The following is a 19,868-nucleotide window of genomic DNA, read 5'->3' as shown; positions in this document are numbered from 1 at the left end:
TCTTACAAATAACTTTCCAGCTCTTGCTGTGATAAGTAGAACTGATGTTACTTGTTTGCTTGGGGTTTGTGAGATAGAGAGAGCACCTTTCAAAACACGTGTAAGACATGGCACATGCATAGACTCGTGATAGGCTGTTAATATTGCTGTTAGTATCTTATAGGAAATTCTCTGCACAATGAAAGTGAAGCGTAAGATACTAGATGAGGGGTAGACTGAGGTGGAATATATGTCTAAATACTTCTGTCTCTTGCTAGATAAATGTGATTACAGCAGCTTCAGTTGATAATGTCAAAGCATCATCATTAACTTGCTTCTATGAATATCGTGTATTGTTCCCAAGGTTGATAAGCAGTATAGATTTAAGTATGTGATACATAGGTACAAATAGCAGAAGTCATCCGTATCTCAGAAGATCAGCAGTTACAGGACAGAAGATGAAGCTTCTCTTATGACTGAGATTAATGAAGCAAAGCTTAGGAATTAATTCACTCAAGAAATGGTACATAATGGTTGCATGTTTTTGAAGCTGATCACGGACTGATAACCTACAAATGCAAGGCATGAAAATGAAGGAACTACATGGCATAAAAGAGGTTCTTTGGAGGACCATCACCCTGCCCTGAGGGTTAAGTGAATTGTTTTTAAGCAAATCCTGGTGGCTGTATCTCTAATTTGTTCTTAAAGATACCTGACAGAGGAGTATGATGCAGCTCTGCAAGAAAGCTTGCCTTCTGTTGGTCTGCCTAAAAATAAAGCCACTGCCTAACATGGCTATTCCTAGTGATAAGTTTGAACTGCAACCAGTTGCCCAAGGAGAAGGGACTGTACCCTGTTTTCAAGCTGCTGTACTTACGTGCTGGTATATTCCCCCACTGTCTTGAACTTAATCATCTTGTTGCCTGAATAGAGCTCAGACCTGCTGAAATCAGCTAAGATAATGATAATCACCAGGAAAAGGTGGGACTAGGCATGGCTCACAGGAGGGCACTGTCTGCTGTCTCCTAGAAATAATTCTGTTTCTAGAGAGTGAGATTTCTTTCTAAAGGTAAAAAATTTCACCCTTGAGTGATGATGGTACAGAACAGCTGGATAACAAGCATCTTTGTTTAGGGAAGAAATGGTAGCTGTTCTTCAGAGAAAGTATGCTATACTATGCATTATATCATGGGGTATTGAACCAGGTAAACTGATGATCTAACACAACAGAAAAACTAGGAAAAAAACAAGGCAATACTTTCCTGAGATGGGAATACATACTTTTTGTATACCACCTTTCAGATTCTTAACCTATTCCAAAAATGTTCTTTCTTCATTAGACTGCATTATGGTTGATCTCTTCTCATGCTCATTCAAGAAACAAGTTTTCTAGGCCAGCAGTTCTGTTGCAGTTCTTGCTTTTATCTTAGCTATGGCACCAAGAAGACATGCTTTTACCCTATATGTTTATAATATAATAAACTTCTGTCTTTATTGACATCCAGCCATGCCAAGCTCTCAGTAGTGCACATGTCCATGTTGATAACTTCTTGGTGTTTCCAAAGGTCTTTGTAGGCGGGGTGTATGTGTGTGCAAAAGGTCTGAATGCATAGATGCTTATTCATGCTACCGTGGCACATGCTTGCATTTAATGTCAGACAGTGATGCTACTCCCCTGGTGAATCTGCAGCCTGGAGTTGTTCTCTGAATAATGTGAAGTTAATGTCAACAGCTTGAAAAGAATTATGTTGGTCGTCTTCGTGGTAATTCTGAACTACATCTTTACAATAACCGTGCCCATTGCATGTGAGCATCTTCCTGAGGACTGTTGGTTTCCTCCTTACACATTTGCTTGTGTTACTGAAATGTTGTGCTCTGCAGTTATTAGGTGATGAGATTTATCTGTTTCATAATCATCTTGCACCAGATGTTTCATTTTTCTTCACTGTCAGAAATATCCACTATAAATAGGTGCATAGTGCTGTGCAGCTTTGTAGCTGTCTTGGTCATGGTGAAACTGTTTATAAATCAGTGCTCATTTTAAGAGCAACATCTGGTCTAAATTTTGCAGCCAGCTGTTCACACCTTAAGGAAAACGTCACAGGTCTGGATGACTTGTGAATAATTAAATATTTGTATTCTACTAATCTTTTGCTGCCCTTGCCTAGCAAGTGTGTGGTTGGGCGATAAACATGAAATGGTTTCTACTAGCAAATGTTGCCTGTATCTTCACTTGAAAATACTTGGAGTTGTTGTGGTTTTGAGGGGCCTGTTTTGCTTTGTCTTCTTAATTTGCATTGGGGGGGTGAGGGGGAGGGGAACAGAAGTTAAACAAAACAAAACTTTACATAACACCATTGAAAACATTTAAAAACAGACTTATTGTGTACAAACATTAAGAAAGTATCTCACTTCAGATTTCAGGCTTAGTTGAAAGCTATGATCTTGTGATAAGGAAGGCTCAGCATTCAGAGGTATGCTTTACAGGATGGGAATTCAAATGCTTTGAATGGGAGATGGTCATGTGAACATGAACGTAGATAACATGAATGTAGATAACATTCCTGGTTTTGTATAAAAGGGGCAGAAGGGGTGTCTGAAAAATTCAAGAATGTGATGGAATGGTACACTTAGCTGTTCTGATCACTTCATTTTTTTTTAAGATGCCTCCTAATTATTTGTTGTTGGTTTTTTTGAGCTATTTCCTTAAGTTAGTTAACTTATATGAGGATTAAGCTTCCAAGCAAATCTTGCAAGTTGGTAAGGTTCTGACCAAATTTACTAGTGAATAAGATGAAAACCTTTGCATGGGAGGGAGCCGTACTTAGCATCAACAAATTCCTACCTCTTCAAGCTTTTGGCCTTAGCTAAGTTTCAGAATGAATTTATATATAATGAGGTATAATAAGTAAATACTCATCATTAATGGCTCTGTCTGTAGTACCACTAATCACTTATCAGTGCACAATTCTTTCTGAATTGGTTAAATTTAAGTATATTTTCCAAAGCTTGAGGGTGTTTCCTTAGGTACTTGGTAGGGCACTGACTTCTCGAGAATTAAATGAGTAATAGCGTGTTCTGCTGGTTACTGTGTGCTCTGAGTGTGTGTACTAGTATTAATCAATTTGCATTGTGGTTACTAATGAGCCTCAGGAATGAAGTGTCCACACTTGACGTAGACCCCATTGAATGAAAAACCGAGTGAAGCTTGTTGTCAGTAATCGCAGCGTTTCCAACTTATCTCTAGCGACAGCAAGGCTAGCCTCTGGGGTGCCAGCTTCCTGAGCGAGCAGGTACCTGGGGCACAAAACAGGTGGGCAAAATGCCTGATCCCACCGGTGAGGTTTCGTGGTGGGCAGCCAGAGCAGCCGAGCTGCTGCTGCAGCTGAGCTGGAGCTGTGGCTGGGAGAGCTCTGCCCCTCCGACCAAATTCCTCAGGGGAGGAAGGAGTGCATGGGAGGCCTCCCTCCCCGCAAGCAGCTGTGGAATGAGGATGAAATCCAATGTTTACTCTTTCTTCCGGAAACTATAGGAAACGCAGCGCTCACGTACATTGCATAATAGTGTTTGCAGTTGTGATAGGGAGAGCCCAAATAGGATGCAGGGAGAATGTGATATTGGAAACTCTGTGAGGGGAAAAACTGCAGTAAGGGCTACAAAACTGCTTTGTCAGGGAACTGCCCTGCTCCTTGCTTAAGGGAATCTTTCTTCCGGTTTCTGAGCATCCTTAAAAGGTTTTTGACCTTCAGTTAGTAGGTGCCTGCTAAGCTGTGCTGCAGTGCAGTGTCATTAACACTTGGAAGTAATTGTCATTGTGAGCAGACAAGACGTGCCTCGTGGCTGGGGTGGGGAACTGGAAGTCAAGTGACTGGTTGGTTTCCAGTCTGCTGCCTGATGTGGGCGATCTTCTGGTGGGAGTTGTATGTGATTTATTTTTCTTTAAGGGTGTTGCTCACTTCAAGCCCACCAATTGTTTGGTATTCTGCACTGTTGTCACATCCAGGGATACAACTTGACTTTGCACTGGCTGAACTTCTGAAAGGTTGGAATGGTTGATACCCAAGCGCATGGTATCTTCATGTATGTCTCTAGAACATAAAAATGCTACACGCACTTGGTCAAACAGGTGCAGTATGAGCGAGACTCCTAATTGTCATTGCTTCACCTCAGTGATCACCTGCCTTTCTGGAATGACTCAAACTGTTAATTGAGAAATTAACAGTTAAACAGGTCTTGCTAAGAACTTCTGTAATACTGCAGCTGGAGCTAGGGATGGCAAAATCTCACTTCATGTTCAGAAAACCAGAGTGCTTTCTGACAATGGGTTTGAGGCTGTGGAAGGAATGAACCTCTGGGTCTGTCTGAAATGCACGTAGTGTTAGAGAAAGTATACTGATGTCAGGAGGATGCTTGAGGTTGCAGCTGCCTTGTGGGTTTCGTTTGGCCACTTTCGGTAGGCAGAATGACATGGAAAAATGGCTCGCTTCTGAGTATGAAATGTGACATCTTTTAGTGGTTACGTTCATAACAGCAGCACAGTTACTATTGGGAGGTACCTTTTCAAGTAATAAAACTGAGATGTACCACTTCTTTGTCTTGTGATGAAAATGACTCTACCCTATGTAGATGTTTCTTTCTTGGAAATGTGTTGTAGTAGCACTACTATAGCAAAGATTGCTCTGGAAAAGATAAAATATTGGGCTGTATGTAGAAAAGGAGTGCAGAAGATGGCATATTTGAGTAAAACTCTTAATTGCCTCTTGACTCTCAAGTGGCAGGTCTTCTCAGATGAAGCTAGCAGATGCTCTGTGCCTATCTGTTCTGTTAGGGAGGGGAAAAAAGCTTTGTTAACAACCTGAGTGGTGTGTCTTCCCAAAAAGTTTCTGCCTGAAGAGTTGCATTTTGTTGCCAGAGTGCCCCTTGATAAGGAGTAATGTTAGGGACTGTGGCTGGCTTGGTTTGGGTAGTTTTAATATCACTTTGCTACCTGAAAATTGGTCAACTGAAGCTTTCTAATTTCTTGGCTGAAGCTGAGTAAATAATCCTGTGGTAGAGGAGCAGTATGCAATACTACAGAAGTGCACATCGATTAAAAAGTGCCTAGATATGGGCAGGGAAGCTTAGTCAAATATTCCTTTAGGGAGGAAAAAGAAAATACTTGTATGCTGTAGATAAAGCTGCTGCTTTGTGACACCTTGGAGAGCCAAAACTATTTGGAAAACTTCATGAGATGTCAGGTTAACTTTTTTTAATGACAGTGTTCAGTTCAGGAAGCCAGTTGTTAGACATGTGCAGCAAAGGTGTTAATGGATACATGTATTCTGAATAGTTTGGTTCTGCAGTCAGGCTGCAGTTGTTTTTCTTTCTGGAATCCAGTATTTACCTTCCTAATTTGTTTGGTGCAGAGCTGCTTCTTTGGCATCTTGTCTATATATGCAATTTTATGGAATTTAGTGGGCTTTTTGGGACATGCTGGTAATAAAAATTGTTAAATCGTTTAGACACCTTGATTTAAAAACAACACACCCACTTCATTGTGATGCTATTCAGGGAAATGATTCAGTGCAGTTTCGGTGGGTTTAAACAATGGCTTAGTGGCACACCTATTTTGTAGAAAGCTGACTTTTTAAATGGGATGCCTGTTTTCTGCAAGTCTATACATAGCTAAGAGCCCTACACTGATACTAGGTACTACGCATGTCCTTCTGTACAGAGCCTCCTTCACTGCACACTGTTTTCCCATGCATTGAAGATTTAGTGAATTGGATTTATTGGAGTGATTTGTTGGATGCCAAGTTTAATTTTCTGAACTGTTTTATCATGCCATAAAACATACCTAGGAAAGAGCCAATTCACACACAGTGTATGTGTAGTCACTCCATTTGTAATGGTACATTTGATCTCTTTTTACATGCTACGCACAGGTTGTGATACCAACGCTAGCTCATTTGTCTTTACCTTTTTATTCATGGCTAGTTTGAGTTGCAAATAGTAAAATACACTCATGTTTTTAAGTCCTGCACATAAACTTGTGTTCAGAAGCAGTAGAGCTGATACTGACAGTAAGCAGCAGTCTGTGGCGATAAAGATAGATTGTGAAAACACCTTCAAGCTGAGTGCTGGTGTGTCAATACAAAATTTCTAGCTGTAGTCTCTCAAATACAATGTGAATCTTGATGGCTTTATTTCTGCCCACGTGCATTTTAGGCACACACTTGAGTGAGTGTGCAGTGGATGGGTACTGTACAAATGAGTCAGTTCCTGTTCCTTTGGCTGAAGCTTCGTTAGGAGTTCTCAAAAAAGTATTTCAGAATGTGGATGTGGTCAACATAGTCATTTTCCAGGCATCTTGAAGGAAACCCACATCAACTGTGAAAGTGAACTTTGAACTCCTCTGTCCTGCCACTAACAGACCTAGAGCCCTGCTGGGTGGGAATGCTGGTTTGCATCGGTTTACATCTTTACTCACAGTTTGCACTTCTTGCACTTGAGATTAAGTGCTCAGCTATTTTTCAGGAGAATTTCCAATGATGCTTTTGTGTGTGACTGATTCACTGCTTCACTGGTGGTACATCAGATAGACGTGTAGTTAGAAACAGCTTCTGACAAATTCGAAGCCACATCTAATTGTTCAGCACATATTTAAGTAATGCCGAAAGTGGTTAAACTCACTAGGATCTGTAGTGTTATTTCTCTGTTGTTATGGCAAGATGTGGTACAAAACACTTTACTCCCACTATACCTCCTAGGATTTAATATGTACCTTTAGCTGAATAAGTTCTTCTGGAGGCATCAATTATTAAAAGGGATCTTTTTTTTTTTCTTTTGGGATGTCAGATGGATTATTTTCACTGAAAATGCCTTGTACTCTAAATCTTTGCCTTTTTAGAATGTCATCTTTTTAAACATCTTTCCAGTTGTCTGACTAATGCAGTGGGTTTTTTTGTAGATATAGTACTTGCGATTATGTACGCATCATGCAGGCTATGAATATACCAGGATTTGAGCTCTGGAGTTATCTCAAAAATGACTGTTTTAATACATTTCCTCTAGTCATTGGTATGTGCAACTCTACCATCGAATTGTTATCTTGTGCTGATGTTTGTATTCATGTAGCTCATTGGATTTCCCCATCGGTTACCCAGTGATGCTGCATGAGGCATTCTGCCAACAAAATGAAGAAACTTCCTGACAGCCTTTCGAAGGCTACTCTAGTGATATGGTAAAGCAAATACTTGACTCCTCAAGTCTGTAAGTGGCAATGTACGCTTCCTTCAGAAGCAAATGCTTCTATGCAGATGATAGGAAAATGTTTTCAATGTGTTAGAAAACATAAGTTCCAGGTCTCTTACCTGGAACCCTGTGCATCAAGTATAGGGTGGTAATTGTGCTGTATAGGCATGAACTACAAAGAGTGGCAAAGCAGTGCTATCCATAACTCAAAAGGTAGTAAATGACTCCAAGTGTAAGGCTGAATGTGTTAAAGTGTTTTTTGACAGACTGCAGTAAAGAAATTGTTTCATGCCTTATTTCACATGTCCACAGTAGTTGTTGTGAATATTTTATGGACAGAGAAATGAAGAGAAATAAGACAACCTGAGTTGATGATGCTATAAGCAGACGTAGAGCAGAAAGTCAAGAGTACCCATCTTCTTGCTGCCTGTCAGAAGCATTCACATGCATATTCCCCCCACACACACACCTTTGGAAAAGTGAGGATTAATGATGCTGGCAGTCTGACAATATTTCATGGTGTTATTGCTGTGCATTACAAAATATCAGGCGTATCTAAACTTTACTGGATGGATTATCGGGACAAATTCATCTGGTGGTTTTTGAAATGTTCTTTCATAGTTTGAATTTCTTTGTTAGTATACTACAAAGACATCTTCAGTCTTTCTTCTCTTCCTCTGATATTAAGAATGAAAGTATACAGTGTGAGATCTGAATTTTAATATGGCCAAATTTAAGTTGTCTTACTGTCATCTTGATCTGTAATTTTTTCTTCCAAAATTAAATTTAATTAGAAGAATGTGTAAGATTCATTCCTGTGAGTGTTTTAACAGTTCACTTTGCAGTAAATGGCTTTCGTTCTTTTATTCAGGTAACCTTGCTTTAGCTAATTCACTGTGAGTGAATCTGGAACTCTCCATCACTTGTCTTCTGGGCTTAACACAAAGGTTACCAGCAACATCTAAACACATGTCTATAGGTATACCTCTGCCAGCATGTCTTGCAGTAGTAGAGAGGAGGCCTCGCTCATTAAACCACGTCTGTTCTGAATTACAGTCTTCATTCATAATATTGATGGAATGCACACATGAAGTGGTCAGTCTGCATCCCATGCTTAGTAATTCATATTTGCTCTCAAGTTGCTTCTGAGTTTTTTGTGCTTTTGAAGTGCTTATAGCATTCAGGCATGCAATATGTTTGTCTTCCCAGTGGGATATTTTATTGGTCATCCTCATGGCCCTGCTTGGATGTTTCTTTTTCTTTAAAAAAAAAAAAAAGACTACATTCAGAGTACACTCTGCCATCACTTTTTTTTTCTATTACCAAAGACAGAAAATGAGGAAATTTTGGGATACAAACTTGAGTTGGAACAGGCCTGATTTTAAATCCAAGTGTTAAACAGTTGAGTTTAATAGTGCCTAATAAGTGCGCATTGCAGTAAATCAAATTAGATGAAGTAGGTCAGGTATAGCCCATGTTCCTATAACATAGCCTTTAGTGATAGTCTGTTTTGAGTTTTTGCGTTTTTCCTAAGTATGTGTTAGGAATTGGGAATGCCAGCTTCTCAGCAGAGCTCTTGATGGTTTTCAGTTGGAGACTGAAGGTCTTTGTGTATACCGTGGGCATCTCACCCACCCTTGCAACGCTGCTTATTCAGACCAGTTTGGGAGTCCTCATGAGAAGCTCCAGTAAGAACTGCTGTTTTAATGCAACGTTTATAACTCAAAACAGCTTCTTGTATGGCAGAATGAATTAACTTACCTGCCATTGCATGCTACAGCACTGAAGCGTTTCTCTCAAAGTTTCAGTAGTCGATATTGCTTAATATATTAAACATGCAGCTCAAAACTGAGAGCACTTTGGCATTGTTCTCTGTTCTGTCATAACCAAAATCTAATAGTAATTTAAATATTTAATCTTGTGTGGATTGCTGATATTTCATACTGCTAAAGATTTTACTTTGAATCTTTTCAAATACCCCAGGGTATGCTAGTCCACATTCATTCCTCAGTACTGTGCCATCTCTGCCAGCCCTGAATTAAATCTTTATTCTAAGATCATCTTAGCCAAAGTTATATTGCTTCCTATTTGTTTGTCTTACTTGGAGGGTTGTATGTATTATTTAATTTGAATATTCCTGAGGGTTCTGGAGTTTTTCTATCCCAGTCAACGGAGTACTCTATAGCTACTTTGTAGTTCTTTACAGCTATATTTTATATAATGGTCCTTAGTTATTTTGTCCTTTTTTGTTGTTGTTGGAGATGGCCTAAAACCAGTTCACACTATGGGAAAAACTAGAAAATAATCTTGGCAAGATTCTGAGTAGATAAAATGGTCAGGAGATTATATCTGCTGTGGGAGACGATTCTCCAGCTGGTTTCTCCTCTCCTGTTTCATGGTAGTTATATCACTTGCACAAGATATTTCCACAAGTTCATGCTTCTTCCGGGTTCCATATTTCCCTTTCTGAGAAAGGAGTAAAGTAAAAGCTAAACACATAATCTGTTCCGTATTACAATATGGTCATATATACTTTTTGACCTATTAAGTTTGTGGCTTTATGGTTTTTCTTCGGTATCCTGTTCATCTACTTCTAGTATTGGCTGTTAAACTATGCCAAAGTCATCTTTGTATGTCACAAGTAACCTTTAATTTATCAACAGTAGCGGTAGCGATGTCAGCATCTCTCGCATCCTTGAGACCTGTTCTGGACTTTCCTGCTTTTTTACCTTAATTATTGTGACCCTTTGTAAAAACTTCCTGATTGCAATCAGTATGTACAGACTGCTTTTACACTGCAATAAGGGGAAGCAGCCCCTTATTTGCTGATCTCTTCATTATGGGTGTGATGCCAAGCATGAGAGGTCATCCTGGCTTTGACTTCCACGTGTCACTCAGATGTTTATAACCTCATTAAGTAACTCACTGATGGCCCATGTAGTACTGTCCCAGATCTAAATAGATCCTTCTGCTTAACTATATCATTAGGATGGCTCTGACATCCATCTCTCTCCCCTGTCAGTGCACTTGTTTGTCCATGTTTACCTGATCTCATCACTCCAGTGCAAGTGTGTGTTTGTGTATTTATGTATACGGGAAGGTACAGAGGGATCTTCATTTAAATGGTTGTTTCAGTAAGACATAATCTTTGTTTTCCTATGGAGTCTCAGTCTGTGTCTTAAAAATCCTCAGCTTGTTAATTTGTAAAGCTGGAAGTGTGACTTCTACCACAATGTGCCTGGGAATACCAACTTGGAGTAAGAAGTGTAGTAGCTTTAGAAGCATTTATCAGCTTTGACACTGCTGTATTCCTTCTTACACCACAGTTCCTGCTTTCACTTAAGTTAAATACGGAATATTGCACACCTAGTGCTGTGCAGGTTTGTGTTTGTAACCTGCATGTGACTTGCTGGTGTGTATTACTTCATCCAGATTTAATTAACAGTGGTAAATATATTAGCACTGGGCTCTGTAGAGTAAGAATCTATTTTAGGAAGTTTCTTAGTAACAGTAACATTGTACCTGTTGCTTGTTGTCTAAGCATACTTCTGCTTGCCATTTATGGTCTGAAGGAAGCAAAGTCATGTGAGCAGTGGGAGAGACATACACATTTAGGTCTCTGTGGCATAGTAGCATGCTGTTGTCATGTGATAATCTTCAGGCGAGATAAAATGTGTCACTGGCTTTCAGATTTATTTTGTAAAGATTTTTATTAACACTTCAGAACAGCGATCCTTTTTAATGTTGTTGAGAAGCTTGATCTTGTACATAACTTGGAGAATAGTTATTCAGAGCTGCAATTGTGGTTTAATTTCAAAGTTTCAGGAGATCTTAACTTGTTGCGTCTGCTGTAATGGGAGTTGTGCTCCCATTTCCAGCATTGTAAGTACTTGAATATTCCTGTATACTCATCATTCATGTCTGTCTTAAATTGTCTGCTTAAAATGTATCTTTCATTGAAGTTGTAGAGTCTACATTTTCATAATGTACATGTGAGTAACATAACACTCAGCCCTTCCCAATGCATTGTGTAACTTGCCTTGTGTTTCCAGGAAAAAAAAAAAGCTTGTTGTGTAAGATAAGAGGTGTGAAATTTTGTGTGGACATGTTTTCCTTCTCATTCAAGTGAGGATTGTCTTAGCACTTGCTGGGGAGAAGGAAAGTGGCTGTTGCCATACTGCCTGCCTTGGGGATCAAGTCCAGCTTAACTCATAAGGCAAGACACTGTCTAAACTATGTCTGTAGTTCAGGTTCCCTGTCTTGAAGGTTCACAATTGGTCTGTAGTTCATATTTAAGTAGTTATTATATCTTTTTTCCTGAGCTTAGATAGGTCTGCCTGGGGGACAGAGTTGGTTTTCCTATAAGAATAGTAAGGTCATGGGAAATAGTTAAAGTTGGTTTACAGCATAAATGTAGTGAACATCATATTGCAGCTGAAAATGTGCTGGAGGAGTTACCTCTTCCAGTTGAGTTCACTTGACAGTAAGGTAATTAGGAGGAGAGGGTGGGGAACAGGACAGCAAATAATTAATATTCACCACCCTCCTATTGCGTGTGAGGGTGTGATACAGAAGCAGGTGGCTTTGTAGCGTCATCTCCATAATTGAATAATCAAGTGCCTTTATTGCAAAGTTCAAGTAACACATGAATGCTGTTGTTCTCCTCTGAAGTAAGCAGTAACTGCGCTTGGAAGAGTAATTATCCTTAAAGTAGGTCCTTGAGGACTACACAGAAGGATCGTACTGTCAGAGTTGGGAATTTAATCTTAAAAATTGTTGCTGTTCAGCTTGCCTTCAGATGCGTGGATCAAACTTGTCTCATCCCTGATATGCTTTCACTTATACACTAGGTTCCAATTCAGTGATATTTTCTTCCCCTAGTATTCTCTGTGCAGAGATACCATGAGTGAATGACGGCATTATGAAAGATGAAGGCCCGTGTTTTCCACAAAGACTAGATACTTTGCAAGTTTGAACCATATAGTAGTTTAAATTGAATTGCATATTGGGGAGTAGTTGAGCTTTTAGAGCCCAAGCATCAAAGACTATGTCCTGTTAGGGGTATTGGGAAAGGCTTGTCTGAATAAACTTAGCTGCCATCAGAGTTGAGTGGTGTTTGGTCTTTTTTTAATCTGAGCTGAATCATATCTGCACTAAAAATATAGTGTTGTGCTTAACCCATCTAGTTTCTGCTCATGTTTCAGTTGAATTGCTAGTCAAATTGTTAATATCTGGCATACTGGGGGTGTGCTGTTGCAAGGTGCATGCACGCAGTAAAAATATTTAAGCTAGCTAATGATCTGATGAAGTAATTCTCTGACACTGTTGAATCTTGCTTAGCATCTCTACTACAACAACATCGATGTGCTATGAGCATCAGCTATTTGCCTCTTAATGGCTGGGTGGGCCTCTTTTCGTGCAGGCAATATACCCCGATGTGCACCCGTCATATGCATGCACAGTGTGTCTGGCGAACGTATGGAGCAGACACGGGGGCTGCAGACAGTCTGTGACTCACACCTTGCGTAGGTCTGGCTTAGGGAGAGGAGCTCAAGGGGTACACGGGTTGGCGGGGGGGATGGGGAGGGTTTGTTTTTTTTTACGTTCCCACCCCGCCTCTTTCCTGCTTTGGCAATCTCCTGCCTTATGCTTCAAAATGCTGGTTTTGAGTCCACACAAGCAGATCTAGCTGGTGGTGTTTCTGTAATGCTGCGTCTACTGCCGGTGTGCAGAAAAGCTGCCTTCTGTACTCCCAAAGAGCCGAGCTGAAATGCTCTGGCAAGCTGTCTGACACTGTGCTCCTAAACAGAGACTTCATTGGCAATGTTTGCTGCTGCTTATATAAACTAACTTACTACAGTTTGGTGAACAAGTTAATTCAGTTTTTCGTATTATTGCCATCCAGTGGACAGTTGCAACTTACAGGGGTGTGAGTCCTTAAAAACAATAGATGATAATTGAGTACTACTTGCTTGCAGAATACCATGGTCCTGATGCAGATGTTACAGAAGGGAGTATTATTACTTCTTAGCGTATGGATGCATATAGTTTAAGAACCTTAATTCATGGTTATACGCTTCCATGGTAACTTTATACCTCTCTTCAAAGGTATAGGCTCAGATAATCCATTAACTTCAGGGGATGTTTAATTCCATATGAAACAAATTTTATTTATGCCTATGTAACTGATTATTTTGAGTTGATCTGTTTGTGGTTTTGGTTTTTTTTTTGCATACTATAAGAGAATAAGTCTTTACAGCACCCCTTATGGATTTTACTGTGAAGCCAGTTATCTACTTGCTTCAAATCCTTCAAAGACTGTTCATGAAGTCAACTCAGAAATAGGTTCTGGTTAAAGGTAACTGTGTTTTAATTGCTGATAAATGCAGCTTTAAAAACAAGCTAGTTACTTGGCCTCTGAGAATGCAAGTGGTTTTGCCTGTAGGAAGTTGTTTTAGAAGACTGTGCCAAGTGTATACCTCCCTAGGCTTGCTCATACTAGTATTCTCTGGTGGAGCAATTTAAAAAATGTCTTGGGCAGGATTTTCGTAAATCTTTGCAGCCCAATCGGAGCTTCACTTAATGGAGCAATGTATAAATAGTGCGGAGAGTCAAGTGACCATCAGCTGGTCTGAATGGGTTTGACCAATGCAGTCACAGGGTCTGAGGTATGCAGAAGCTGGGATCACTGGAAACATGCTTTGCTGCAGAGATATCCTGGCTCTGGTGTAATTATGTAACTGCAGAGGAATTTATGTGCGTAAGAATGTGTTTTAATTAGACACCTGTATTTAATGTTGGTTTCACCTTCTGTATCATTACCTTGGGTTTAAAAAAAAAAAAGTTGTACATTACTTTTCTACAGAGTTACTGCCTTGGTTAACTTTTTCATTAAGTAGTGCATATTGCAATGCATAGCTGAACTCCACAATTACACATTTCCTTTGTAAGGAGTATGCTTACTCAGTTGAAACAATGCACTGAGTTGTTTCACTGAATTCAGAACTTAAGACATAATGGCTATTTGCCTAAGTTCATATTAGGTAATTAAAAGTTCTTGGCATGCTTGTTGAATGCTGAAATTCCATTGTATTGTGCATTAAGTATGGAGAAATATTTCTTAAACTGCAGTGCCAGTGCACTGACATGCAAGTTTTTGGCTGTCCCTGGTGATGACTTTATTAAGACTCGGTGAAACTGTCAGCTCTAAACTTGCAGAGATAATGACTTGCTTTCTGTCTGGGAAGTTCTTGGACCTAATATCTAGGTAACAACTGCTTTCTGTAAAGCATCCCCTGCTACACGTCTGAGTATTACAATATGGATCTTAAGCAAACTAGTAAAAGGCACCTATTTCTTTTTGTTTGTCCACTTGATACCTGTGGCAGCATTGTCCAGAACGTTATTTTTTTTCCAAATGCAATAATGTCATGGGAAGAACTATTGTTCAAAACCAGGGTACTGGTATTTCCCTCCCTACCTTCTGTGCTCTTTATACTGAGTAGCTATCTCCCTTTCTCATTACAGAATTCAACACCTGCCAGTGCCATCTCTATTCTTCTAATGTATTAGTCCATGATGTGAATCACTTCTGCTGCAATGTTGATTGATAAGGACCTGTTTGTTCTGTTTCCTGTCAATTCAACAGCTATGATTTTGATTTTTAAAAAAGCAGTTGCTGGCTTCATTCAAATTGGAAAAAGTACAGTGCTGTATGTTTCAGTATCTTTCTTGCCTTGGCTGATCGATCTACTTAAAGAACATTGTCATATTAAACATATATTGATTTAGCAAGTACAGGTAGGAGTATGTTAGGCAGCGATTCACAAATGTTCTTGTCAGCTGCCTTTGGATCTGATGCATAGCATACATCCAGTAGTATTTTTCAAATTTTGACCTCGTGGGGCCAGGTTGGCTCTTATATTTTTGGCAATAAACCTTTGTATTAGTACAGTTCACTAGTGTCAAGCATCACCTGTTCATATTATAGATGACAGGTGGTGGATTCTTCTAAATAACTTGGTGTTTCTTCCTTTCCACATGGCGATGAGAGTCCTGTTTGCACAAATATAAAACCCAGGCACTGCTCAGTTGGCTGTGAGGATTCATGGCCCAGGCTTGTACATGTGGAGTGGGTCCACAGTGCTACAGGAAAGAGCTCCTGCATCTATGAGGTGGCCACAAACCTCTCATCCCTGCAAGAGCCCTTAATGTGAATTGATGCTACCCATTGTCTCTTGGGGCACTCGGTGACCTTTTCCTATACTGCATACACTTGCATACCCTGCTTCTTTAGCAGTCTGGGGGTGGTTAGGAAATGCCACCCTGTGGCTGCCCTGCAGCAAAGTCTGCCCTAGAAGGAGAGTTGTACAGGCTCAAGGTGCTGCTCCTTCCCTCATTTCACTTACTGGTGGCTTACCTTTAAGGGGCCTGGCTAAAACTTGAGAATGACCGAATAGCTAACAATATAATGAAAACTCTTTTCCTAGTTGATTCAAATGCTCTTTCCCCATATGATATATGATAGAGATGAGTCTTGCTTCTTGCAATCTGTTGGGCTGTAACTGAGGGGAAAGCTGGAAGTGTTGCTCTGGCAGTGGGAATGGTTAGCCCAAGGCTGTGTCATGGTGAAGATCCAATAGAAGATTGTGGGCTTTTTTAGGTGGCTGTGAGAGGGTGGCTTGTCTTGAGGTGGATTGAAGGCAGGGAAGTATCATGAAGGCATAGGCTATGAAAGGAAGAAGTGGAGAGGTTGCAGTAAATGAATTGTGCAGATCAAAGTTGTCCAGCAGAAATCTCATTATTTGTTTCTTGAGCTTTGGTGCTGCTGCTCTTGTGCTTCAGGTAGCGTTACGTACCCACTGCTGGCAAACTGCTGTTAGTTGTACAAAGTCTGAAGGTTAGCAGAGGTACTGGTATGGGGATCAGATAATGTTGATTCATGCTTAATAAATGCTGTCTGTGAAAATGTATTGTGGAGAAATTCAGCATGATGTGCATGCATCTCCTGTGCTGCTTTTACAGTGGGAATGTAACAGCAACCACTCCTTTCCAGAAAGAAGTACTTGATAGCAAGCTGTTCCAGTTAATTGCTTTTCAATAGACCAGTCCATAACCACTGATATTGTTGCTATAGTCTGGTCAAACATTAATGGTAAAACTGTTGTAAACGATTAAATGATTAAAAATGTGTAGATAAACTCTTGCAGTCAGTTATGATTCTGCATTTTAAAAAAAGGCAGCAAAACACTTAGCGGGCCAACGACTGTTAAAAATATTGTCATTAAAATTGAAAGTCTCACTAGTTCCCAAATGTTTTAATTAAATATTTAACAAGCTTTTCTAATTTGACCATTTTTTGGTTGTCTTTATTGATACTGACCTTGCCATGTAAAATCTTAGTACTTAATTTCTGGAGTTCTTCAAGTATATTTTAGTCACCACTGGAAGGTCAAGTTAGACATATATCTATTCAGACTACTTTCAGATCTGCTACACTATAGTATAACAGGTTCAGCTCTGAAAAGAGTTAGAATTCTTTCAGTTGACACCAGAGACAAAAGATTTAAAATCTGTATATTCAGGAGTTTTTTATGCACAGACTCAAAACCCTGATCTCTAATAGAGTTAACTCTAAGTATCTCCCCTTCTCTGCTATATTATGTAGGAATTGTACTTTCCTTACTGCAATGTGGGATATATTTCACCATTTCAGGATTACCTCTGTGCCTTTACCCTTCGATATACCTAATGCTGTTCCTGACAGGGTGAGAACAGCCTGTGTTGTTTTTTTTGTTTTGCTTTTTAAATTCACAACTTGTACTATATTGAGGATTAAGGAGGGACTTGAGGTGACTTTGGTTCTACTATTAGTCTACTTCAAATTTGTGTGCGTTTCTTGTTATCTGCTTTTGGCTCTTTGCTAATACATGAGGATGAAAACAGGTTATTTCAGATTAATGTTGCAGGAACACCCTGTGAATGCTTGTTAATTATAAAAGCTAATGACTGCATACCTGAAGTAATTCTGTCCTGGCAAGGCACTTTTCTGTTTACTATACACAGATCTCTTGTAGAACATTAACTGTAGAAAATTCTATATAAGAAGGCTTATCTACAGAAATGTTTCTTATACTGATTTTTTTTCTAATTGTTTCTGCAGGTCATGTTGGACTAATGCTGTGGATCGGTCAGCCCAGAACTTGTAGCTGCTCATCAATCGCTCAGTAGTCAGTGTAGATTCTGTCTTTACAATCAGCAGCTACATCTGGCTACTGGGTCTCTGATGACATCTCGTATCTTCTCTCTAGACTTTTTGTTGGATTTTTATCATCTCTCCTAGGTGCAGAGCAAGTTCACAGTGCTAACAAGTTAACATCTGAGGTGTGGCCCCAACCAAGTAAAGGATTGGATATCTCATGGATCTACCTCACAGTGGGAATCAGATTAAATACCTGGATATTGTGTATTGGGAAGCAGCAATGTTTTCCATAGCCTATTCTTGGGGCTTGTAGTAGTTGAACTGGTTGATTATTTGCAAATTTGAGCTTAAAAAAACAACAAACACACACAATCTGGACTTCATTTTTCTGAATGAAGAATCTTTAACCTACCCTAACCAAAGGACAAATGTTAAAAAAAGGCATCTTGGCTGATTGTGTGACAATATATATGTATTAAGGGAAGAGATGTACTGTGAACTGTGGTGTGCACAGCTTCTGTTTATCACTTGTATGGGAAGACTGTCCAGGTTTGGGGCATGAACCTGGCATACAATGTAGATTTCTGTGTTTGTTAAGCAACAGCTACATTGTCTGCTGGGTTTCCAGCTGCCTGGAAATACAAAGTGGAGGGTTATCTACGTTTTGCTGGTTTTTGGTCAAGCTGTCTCTCATAATCTTGTATGAGGAAAACAATGCAATTGAAGTCCAGTGGCTGCCTGACTTCTTGTTCCAACTCAAGGGATCCAGCTGGTTTCAGCTAGAGCTAGTAACCAGAGTGGGCCTGAAACTAGTTAGGAAAAAGATTCCAGGGGACTGAAGCATTGCAGACACCTGAGTCTGGGTGGCTATCAAATGAAAACTAATGCATGCTGCATGCATAACTACCAGTTTGCCTTAGTGGTGGTACTTCACTTTTTTTTCCCCCACTTCAGAGAGCATTTCATGTATGTGTGTATATATATGTGTGTGTGTGTGTGCGCTCTACAGTTAGGGAATCCTTGTTGGTGAAGAAAGCAGTGGGGAGCTCTTCATAGGTCTCTTTTTTTTTTTTTTTTTTTCAAATGAGCAGTACAGGTAGCATGGCTTATATACACAGTGCCTAGAAATAATTGGGGAGTATGAGCTAATGGCTTGACTGATACCAGCTGGATCCCTTGATTACTGAGCTGCACCAAAACTAGGATGCTTCACTTATGTACTGAATGCAGTGACAAAACAGGCAGCTTCAATTTGGGAAGATTTGGCCTGGAATAGCAGTCCTGTCATACCTGGACTGCAGTCACAGTAGCAAGTATGGAAGCTTGTACAGTGTATGGCTTTACTGCTAACCCTTCAGTGGCATGCTTGGTGTCACTTTGACCATGGACATTGGAAGTGTTATGATGGTCAGTCAAGCAGTGAAGAAATGTATGATTTGGTTAAAATTAAGCCCATCTATCTGAATTATTGATAGGTTATTAAAGATCAGCAGAGAATTATTTTTTTATTTGAATAGTAATACTTCAAGAGGCAGAAGGATTCCTAAGTGCTTATATTTAAAACTGTTTTTTGTTAAAAACAAATAAAAATGATGGTGGAAAGAATTGTGTCTTTCTATTTGCTGTCTTAAACTAGGTTTCTACTGAGCCTTATAGGACCTAGTGAACATAAAGCTGCTAGTTACTAAATCTATTGTAGATGGTCCCTGAATATTTTATCAGCCTAACTTTGTTCAATAAATAAACATTCACCTTTTTGCATTTCTGTTTTAAATAAAAATGCACAGATACTTGTCAACAGACATTATTTTGGGCAAATAATCATTCCTCATTGAAACATCTACATTGTCTATATACCTTTGAAAACTGCTTGTTAAGATTGAACAAGTTTGTCCTCTACTTCACATGTTTTCTTCAGTGCCAGCCTGTTAGCATCTAGGTCTCTGACATTGTAAAATTGGTGAGAACTTAGATCTGTGGTGTTTTTTTTTTTTTTATTACTTTATAATTGTACTTTCTCAGTGCTGTTATTGATTTTTCACTCCATATAGCCTCCTTCTGAATCTCTAAATCTTGACAAGTATATGCACAATATTCATAAAATTGGTAATACAGAGCTCTGCAATGTTTCTGTGGTTTGTTTAGCTTCAATAGGATTAAAAAATCAGCAGTTTTTATTGTTGCTTTGTTTGTGCTTATTGTTGTTCAACTCAGCTTTTCAGGATTCATGTCAGAATAAGGTAATTCTGCCTCAACTGACCATACAGAAAGCACTGTATAGCAATTCAAACACAGATCACTAATGTTCAACATCAAGCCCCCTCTCCTATTCAGTTTCACTTCCCCACTGCGTTTCAGTTAAACTTAAAATGTTGAAATCCCCTTTGTGGGCAGGTACTTCTGGTTCCTCTTATTTTTTTTCTGTCATGCTACTTGCTTTTATATACAGACACCT

General features: G+C 39.5%; 1 protein-coding gene across 1 annotated transcript in view; it reads left to right on the top strand.

Annotated features, from left to right (window-relative positions):
* Nucleotides 1-19,595, top strand: part of LOC140001380 (uncharacterized) — a 78,541-nt gene extending 58,946 nt beyond the window's left edge. Inside the window, exon 5 of the mRNA XM_072032834.1 lies at nucleotides 17,375-19,595. Coding sequence (XP_071888935.1) covers nucleotides 17,375-17,420 — 46 coding nt within the window. The 3' untranslated portion in view covers nucleotides 17,421-19,595. The remainder of the gene's footprint in view (nucleotides 1-17,374) is intronic.
* Nucleotides 19,596-19,868: the final 273 nt, after the last annotated feature.

This window comes from Anas platyrhynchos, chromosome 1 (genome assembly GCF_047663525.1).
Source record: "Anas platyrhynchos isolate ZD024472 breed Pekin duck chromosome 1, IASCAAS_PekinDuck_T2T, whole genome shotgun sequence".
Classification (NCBI taxonomy): domain Eukaryota; kingdom Metazoa; phylum Chordata; class Aves; order Anseriformes; family Anatidae; genus Anas; species Anas platyrhynchos.
Note: the sequence above shows the minus strand (reverse complement) of the source record. Positions and strands in the feature narration are given on the sequence as shown.